The sequence below is a fragment of the Cottoperca gobio genome, chromosome 14 (assembly GCF_900634415.1).
Source record: "Cottoperca gobio chromosome 14, fCotGob3.1, whole genome shotgun sequence".
NCBI classification, from domain to species: domain Eukaryota; kingdom Metazoa; phylum Chordata; class Actinopteri; order Perciformes; family Bovichtidae; genus Cottoperca; species Cottoperca gobio.
The window spans coordinates 8,724,544-8,733,423 of record NC_041368.1 but is presented as its reverse complement, the minus strand read 5'-3'; the positions used below and the strand labels follow the sequence as shown (position 1 = coordinate 8,733,423).

The window sequence follows — 8,880 nt, the reverse complement described above, 5'->3', positions numbered from 1 at the left end:
GTTATAATTAATAACAATTAAACACACTGTCATACAAAATAAATGAAAAGGTCAGGGGTCACACTGTCAGTGGGAGGGCTCATTAACTAAATACAATTATAAATAATGATGCAATGACAAACTATGCTGGCACAAGATGTAAACAAAGAGTGTGAATTGGTGTGAATTTGAACATTTCATTTCTGGTAACCCAAGATTTGTTATTTATGCATTATAAGAGCTTCATGATGTGTAAAGTGTTTATTTATCAACATTAAAACGGTAATTAGTGGCAACAATTATAATTACACTATGTTGTATCATGGTAACAAACAGATTTGATGCTGTTGCAGTTTGAGTTTCCTGAGAACAAGATAAAGTTAGAAACAGAAGAATAAAAGGTGTAGTTCTCTATCTGCACACTAGAGGGAAACAGGAGGATAAAGATCACACATGGCGGTTGTGCCTGGAACAGAGCAAATTTCAATCCTGAATGTTAAAACTTTACCTAATTGTCGCTTTCAGACATATTTTGAACTGGTTAAGCCCCCCATTGAGCCTTTTGAACAGGGCTCTGGTCACGTTTCATCACATTATCCATCAATCATCTTCGATGAAACTGACGTCCTGCTGTCTTCATGTACCATAGCACCACGTTATGCAACCGCAGAATAACTGACTTTATGGCATCTAATCCCCCCCTCCCCTCCCCCACACTCTATTTCCTCATTCTCGCCAATCTTCATCTACTAATATTTATTTTACATTAAAATGTGGTCTCTTTTTGTATTGTTGTATAGAATATAGCATAGTAAAATATTGTCACTGCTGTCACACTGAGATATTTATAGAATAAGCAAAGGCAAACACACACGCCCGAAATGGTTTAAAAGCCCCCATTATCAGCACATTAAAGCTTGCATCCTGATTCCCATGATTATACTGTTTGATGTCTTATCTTATTTACCTGTAACCTTTTTTATGATTATATGTGTCATGCGCCTGTCATGTGTCAGTATTTGTTTTTAAGGCTATATTTTTTTAATCCTTTGTGATGCTACACTTTATGTCATGCAGGCTTGCATGTATCTGTTCTATACACAGCATGAATTAGTTTAGAAAACCATCTCAACTCAGGGTCCATTAAGTAGCTGTTCTGGAACTTTTGATCATATCACAGGATCATCATGAGCAGATTAATATTAAATCATTTCTCAACTGCTGTTTCCAAGATCAATAAGGCACTGTACATCCTCCTGTTTTAAGTCAAGACTTAGGAAGATAAGTCTTTAATGTATTTCATGACGCCTTCAAGTATTTAAAAAATGGTTGCTAATTTTAGCATCTTTTAACTCATTGTTTCATTTTTTTAGGCTGCACCTTTAGTGTTTTAGTGCAAAATAGAGCTCTCGTTGCCGACCCTGCCTGCCCCTGCCCCTGCCCCTGCCCCTGCCCCTGCCCCTGCCCCTGCCCCTGCCCCTGCCCCTGCCCCTGCCCCTGCCCCTGCCTGCTTTGGCTGTTTCCTGACTCGGACCGGATTCCTTCAACCTGCCTCTCCTGTTTCCCGACCCTCTGCACGGCCCCGATTGCTTTGTCCTTGTGGATTATTATCATCCCGCTGTGGATCTGTTTACTCGGCTATAACTTGCTCCTGACTACAAATACAAGTAATTACCAATTATCTTTGGTTTCCTGTGTGCTGCACTTGGGTCCATCATTGACTTGTTGTGACAGCTTTGTCAGAATAATCTTTTTAGCTTGACACACTCCATCCATTTATTTTTCAAGACAATGAACAGTAATTATACAATTTGATCTTCTGTGTCTAATCAAGAAATAAAATAGAATATATTTGTTTGAATAAAACTTTTTCTCTTATAAAACAGGCATGTGAAAAACACACAAACATCCGCAAAAGTAGGCAGCCATTCCATGCAACAGCTGATCCTGGATTTTTTCCAAGTTACGACCGCAAACTTCTTTAGTAGACGACATCATGCAAGATCTCATCAGCAGATACTGTGCACACTTGAGGTCATATCCCATAGTGGAGCAGAGTATTGCAAATCAGTTTATTGGAGCCTGTTGGTGTTAAACTGTATTATGGTGAAAATAGTCAAATGAATAGTGTTTATTCTGCTGCATAGTTAATGTACTATGCATACAAACTCCAGTAAATGATGTTGAAGAGCAGGTAAGCCAGGGGAAATATGACTCTGGAGTAGGAGTCGATCACGTAGCTGTTGCTCATAATGAAGCTGAGGTTTTGTATTAAAGGGTGTTTGCGGCGTAGCCTGGTGCCTTCTGTGGGTCCGGAGACAGTAGAGTTTCGAGATGGGGTGTTCCTCTCTGTATTTGAGGCGCTGGTGACCTCTGGAAAAGAAGTCAGGTCGATCTCATTTTCATGGTAACAGCCATCAAACGCCATAGTCTGTGTGGCGTTGAAGGAGTTGGAGATCTACAGTGACAGAGGCAGAAGAGACGAGTTAGGCTATCCAGATGGTAGGAAAAGATTTTAACATTACATGATTATTTAACAACATATTCTAGGACACAAAAAACTGAATATGACCTTTGTCCTCTTGAGCCTCTTCATCTCCTCCACTGTAGTGAAATAGTTGACAGCAGCGTACTCGATGACAGACAGGAAGACAAACAGGAAGCTTGACCACAAATAGATGTCTACGGCTTTGACGTAAGACACCTGTGGCATAGAGGCTGAGACACCAGTGATGATGGTGGACATTGTCAGAACCGTAGTGATGCCTGGATACAAAGCATCAATAAAAAAAAAAAGTTTTACGACACAAATTACATCCATTGTTTGGGTGGATTTTACTACACTGTGAATGTAAGTCATCAGATCAGAAACACCACCAGACTAGAAATAGAAAATACCCAAGTTGTGTTAAAAAGTCTCCATATTTAGTTTATTATCAGTTTTTCAATATCTTTATAACTCTTTATAATAGTCATCATATAAGAATAGTTCGACATTTTGGAAAACATGCTTATTTACTTTCTCGCTGAGAATTAAGTATATAAGAAGGTCAATACTATGTTCATCTCTTTTCACTAAATGTAACGCTAATGCTAACTGCTACAAGTAATTATCAATGGAAGCCGGTGACAGGAAGCTACAAACTGACCCGCAAATAACTCGCTGTAAAACCTTAAATAGTCTTTTTTTTCACTACAGTTTTTGTACGGATTAAACAAATGATACATAACATCTTAATAAGTGAGATTCAGACATGCTGGTAGGGAGAGCCAGGATGAGTGTTTCCCCCGTTTTCAGTCTTTGTGCTAAGCTAAGCTAAACAGTGCTATCAATCCTCTCTTCTAGCTCTCCTTAAGAAAGCAAATAAGCTATTTTCCTAAAATGTCAAGTTATTCCTTTAAATAAATCTGTAGCGATTTTGAATAAAAATACAGGTTACATCATTATTCTTTGAATAAATCTGTCAACATGAGTTAAAGGTCAAATTGACATTCAGTACCCAGAGAGACACGGGCAGGTACGGCCCTCCTGTCTATCCAGAAAGACACCCAGGACAGCATCACCATCAGCATGGTGGGAAAGTACGTCTGAAGCATGAAGAAGAAGATGTGCCTCCTGAGAATAAAGTTTATGTAGAGCCGATTGTACCAACCTGAGAAAGAGATAAATGAACAGAAGGTGGAGGTGGGGAGCAGGGAAGAATAACAGTGAGCGGCAGCAGATAACTCTTGGAAATGTTTTCATAAACACCTGCACAGGATTGTGTAAGCTGTGAATCTACGAAAGTACACGATGGACCAACGGGGAGAACCTAGAACTCCGAAGAGAAAGTGATTACTTTCTGTCTAGAGCTGAAGTTATATAACAACCTCTTAGAGCGGATAGGTCCCCACAAGATTATTTCACGCTGAGAATAAAATCTCCCTTGCCCCCTTTCTATCTTTCTTTCTGTAACAGATAGAAATGTGAGAGTAGAAGCTGGCAGGGTTTCTAAAAGTGGGCTTAGCAGTCAATGCTTGAATTTTAAAGCACAGAAGCAATACTGCATTATGTTTTAATGTGGTAAATAAAAAGACATATGATGATTTCTTTTATATGATCTTGAAAATGGAAAATAATTGTAATCATAAAACCAACATGAAAGCCTGTCTTTAAATTTGATTTAGTAATAAATGTAACAATTTCTCACAGAGCTGCTGTTTCAATCTTTTTAGAGTCACAAATACTTAAATGTAATGAAATGATAAGTATTACAGCAATACCTTTTTATAGTATAGCAAAGATCTGCCCCTATTTTGTTACATACACTGCTAGGAATAGTTTGACATTTTGGGAACTAGGCTCGTTCTCTTTCTGTCCAAGATGAGGAGATTGAAACTACTCTCATATCTTTCCTTTGAACAGAAGCTGGAGCCAGCATCCAGTTAGTTTAGCTTAGCATAAAGACTGGAAACGGACTGACGCAGGCTAGCGGTTTCCCCCTGCTTCCACTTGTTATGCTAAACTAAGCTGACCAGCTGCTGCCTGTAGCTTCATATTGAGAGGTATGAGAGTGGTATTTCCCCAAATGTTAAACTATTCCTTTGAAGGGATAATTCTGGATGTTTAGCCCTAGTGTTGCTGATACTTGTTACAGAATAGGGTCAATCAGAGTAGATTCATTGAGGTGTAAAAGATCTAAAAGGGGAGTTTTATTTATTTATTTTTGCACACACAAATATATAAACTATATATATACACTGGTCCTCATCACACTGTTGAAGAAATAATAATGCTGTATTAAAATCTGAAATGTTCCTTTATTATAGAAAATCGGTAGATTTCTTTGTGGTAGACGCTGTATTTAGTTTAAATAAGGAGCTCTCTGGTTGCTCCTAAACCAGGTACTACTCAGAGGGGCCCTCACGGCTCTGACAACACATACCAGTACTGCTGTAGAAGGCAAGCCCAAAGGAAGGCTGGAAGTCTTCAATAAAAAACTGAGAGAGCACGATCTCGTCAGTCCTTAATGAATCGTTTCCGTTCTTCCAGTAGAGCATTAGGTCGTTCTCATTGTAAGCATCTTCAAGAGAGAAGAGAAGGGGGAGTGTTGTGACACCTTCACATGTTGCCTCTCTTAGAAGAGTCATGGATGATTTTCTCAGAGGAGAGAAGAGAGCGCACAGAAATGGGACTCCCGACTGTCCTCTGAGATCAGGATCCATGCTTTATCCATGTAATAATTTGAGACAGATAGAGAGAAAGAGATAGAGAGAGAATCAGGACAGAAAAAGAGTCCCCAAATAGAAAGTAATCCCGAACTCTATCGTCAGTTATGAGCAAATTTAAGTTCAGAGCAGAAAAACAGAATCCCTTGTAAATCCTGCATCAGAAAAGCAGACATTTATAATGGGCAGAGATTGAGCTGATTGAGGATTATCACTTATTTAGTCTGTGTAAAAAGAAGATCGCAATGGTTACTGTGTGTTTATGAAGTATGGTAATGCTTTGCGTGCTGTTACAGTATGTGTTTCTGTCCCATTAGTATAATGCCCCTAAATATCCTATAGTGTTTTTGACCAGCAGCATGGATCCTGCTTCATGTAATTTAGTGAGCTCAGCGGTATCACTGGACGGTGACTTTAAATTACAAATCCGTGTATCAAAGCTTATGTAACATGTTTTCCATCAAAACATGTCAAGCAAGCATATTATGTAAAGTAGATTTTTTGGATGCAACAAAATAAACCTCTGAAAAACTGCTTTGGATATCCGGTCAGGCATTCGCAAAAATAAATGTTTGGTACTCACAGCTCTCGAGCTCCAGAGAGCAATTCTGGGTGTCCAGAGGGAAACTACTGAAGTCCATTGAGCAAAGTGCAGTCACAGTGATCCTAAAACACAGCTTACAGTTAAAGAAACACCCACATGAATCAAGCAATTCAGCATCAGCAACTATGTTCACAGAAAATATTATTTCAATTAAGCTGTATACATTAATCGCAGTCAAAATGTCAAAAAAGGGTATAAAACAAAACGACTGGACTGATTTTTAACAGTTAAAATGGTGGATGGTGACATGAACTGTTCATTCATTAACTGTCTCCGTGCCTGACAGGCTTTGTGGCTGCAGCAAGCTGTTAGGGATGACGCCATATTGTCGACATCTGTGGCTGAAATGGACACGATAAATATAGTCTGAAAGCTTCTCATATTTGTTTCAGGCTCTGCCCGTTTAACCTTGCATTAAAAGTCCAGTTGATTGTTTTATATCTTGGTTGACGTCTTTTTAAAAACATTTTAGTATCATTTGAGGCGAGACACTACAGGCAAAAACTAAAATCTTTCATGCACTGGTCAATTTTGAGAGTTTGGGCTATTTTGCTTTCAGAAAACATCCAAAATGAACATTTAGATGTTTATTTTACTTTGACTATTTGTGTCTTTAGATATCGCCTAAATTCAAAAAGTTAGCATTAGATAATACCTCATTTGCATATTTAAACATAATATTTTAGAAAACTTGTAATATAGAAACCCTATTCACCTGTAGTGTCAGAATGTATGGAATTTTATATTACATATCTTTAAAGGCCGTTTAAAAAATTCACCATACTTTAAACTTTCATCTTTATATATATTCTGAAGGTTTTTACAGAGTGGTTTGTTCATATATCAGTTATAGCCTGATTTATACAGTATTTTATTCCTAAAAACATGGTGAATATTGATTTATTTTGTATTTATGCCTTTATAGTGTTTTCTGATTCATGGAATGAAACAAAGAGATATCCTAAATCTTCTCTGTAAAAACCTTTGACACTAATATGTCAACAAAATAAAACATTTAATATTTAACAATAATAATAATAATAACATATTTATTAAGTTAATGTCTCATTTGCATATTTAAACATAACATTTAAAACACATGTAATATAGAAAATAAAATAAGAAATAAGTTATCGACTATGGATGGTGATATCTATTAGTTATTCATTTTTACCCTATTCTCCTGTAGTGTCTCCTCTTAAATCTAGACTAATTGAGTTAGATTTATATGCACAGGTAAGGTTAAAGCAACACTATGTAACCTCGAAAGTAGAAATCTCCTCTTAGAAATATATACTTGAATTCACATGCAATAACACGCACAAAGATAAGTACATTTGCTGCACTGCATGTTATGCAATATTTGAACACATTACAGATAAACATTATGATGCCTTTAAAACTGACTAAAGAAAAACATTTGGGAAATAAAAGCAAATTTAATGTGCCGTTATCTTGCAATTACCTTTTTTGACCACAGTGGGTGCTGTTGCTGTTCAGCAAAATGTAGTCCTGCTTTAATGATTGATGATGAGGTAACATCATTTTAAGAAAACTATTTTTACCTGACACTGTAGAGAATATTGCCGTCAGGAAAAACCCTCAACATGATGTTCTCCATGGTTGTGTCATGGATAAAAGAACGCTTAGAGTGGACAAAGAACACGTCAGGAACCCAAATCTTCTTCACAAGACGTGCATCGAAGGTACGACTCTTATTGCTGCTGGAGGGGAAGGCCAGGCGATCGTCCTGCCAGTAATGCCTCAGGTACAAAGTCATGGTGAAGTCCTTAAAACAAAAAAACAACAACACTGGTGCTCAAGCCCACCAGAAAAAAGGAGATTCTGTGGTTAGACTAACTGCAGAAATCCTAGTGGCACATACCATGTTTACTTCAGATATACTGTCGATGCTCTCCACCTGGACATCGATGCCAACAGGAATAGCCGAACCTGCAAAAGGTCAAACGTAATGGATCAGCTTTGAGAAACAGTTGGATCACACCCGTCCATGAATCACACATCTGCCTGAGATTATTTATGTGTAAATCCCACTGCTGAGATATACGATATAAAGTACATTTTATAGAAAATAGAGACAAAAGGGTTGGACTAATGTAAGCATGTCTCAGCTTAGAGTTGATCATATAATCTTTTAATACATACTGTATAGCAACAACATCACTTCATCTGTAACAAAACACTGACAGGTAATAGTTCATACACACCAACTTGGTAGGAGCTGTAATCCTCATCTTTATCTCCACAAGTTTAATTTAGGAAGCGCAGATACGATGCTACAAAATACTACAGAAAAGTGTTTTGTAGTAAATACTGCTTTCAAAATCTGCAACATCATCACTTTATGAGACCATATAGAGTTAACTTTCATACTTGTGGCTCACAACAATAATTTACATGGATATAAATATCCCTTGTGTTACGAACAGTAGATTACCAAAACAATCATTTAGTTTATGTTCCTAAACTGTCTATTTCAATAAGAGTCTGAAGCCTATCCCAACATGCACCAATAAGACAAACAATCACTGACATAACAATCCTATCAGTGGGCATTTTAGTTCACATGCCCGGGAGTAAACCCACGTCAGAGCCAGGAAACAGAGAAAGGATTTTTATTGCTTCACGCGCCTGTGTTGCCACTCCATTATTGAAACACTGCAACAAAGAGGTTCAATTTAGACTCCAAGCCCTAATGCCAGGTCAGCAGTCTGCATGGATGAGCCCAAATGTTTGCTCAAGAAACTGAAACATTACAAAGCTATATACCATATTGTACTATTACATAAATATCCTATTTAGTGTATAGTTGGACCTTATGCCTCATCGTCCACTGGCAGAACACGGTAAACATATGACGTGTACTTAACATCCTGTTCTCTCTATGCCATTATCTAATGAAGATAAGCACTCAAAACCATCAGTCTACGATTACAGCAGAGTAGTGAAGTGGGACAGATTATATTGTGCAGGTAGGAGTATAAAGGCCTGTGCATTTTCTACAACGTTAAGTCACTGATAATCTTTATAAATAGAGTCTGAAAATAAATGAATGAATATGCAGAATC

The 8,880-nt window shown here is 37.6% G+C and overlaps 1 protein-coding gene across 1 annotated transcript in view; it reads right to left on the bottom strand.

Moving 5' to 3' along the window:
- Window positions 1-1,860: 1,860 nt before the first annotated feature.
- Window positions 1,861-8,880, bottom strand: part of gabrr3a (gamma-aminobutyric acid type A receptor subunit rho3a) — a 13,544-nt gene continuing 6,524 nt past the window's right edge. The window contains exons 3-9 of the mRNA XM_029448305.1: window positions 7,677-7,744; window positions 7,357-7,580; window positions 5,771-5,853; window positions 4,905-5,042; window positions 3,480-3,632; window positions 2,552-2,745; window positions 1,861-2,437 (exon numbers count right to left, since the gene is read on the bottom strand). Of these exons, the coding sequence (XP_029304165.1) occupies window positions 2,135-2,437; window positions 2,552-2,745; window positions 3,480-3,632; window positions 4,905-5,042; window positions 5,771-5,853; window positions 7,357-7,580; window positions 7,677-7,744 (1,163 nt within the window). The 3' untranslated portion in view covers window positions 1,861-2,134. The remainder of the gene's footprint in view (window positions 2,438-2,551; window positions 2,746-3,479; window positions 3,633-4,904; window positions 5,043-5,770; window positions 5,854-7,356; window positions 7,581-7,676; window positions 7,745-8,880) is intronic.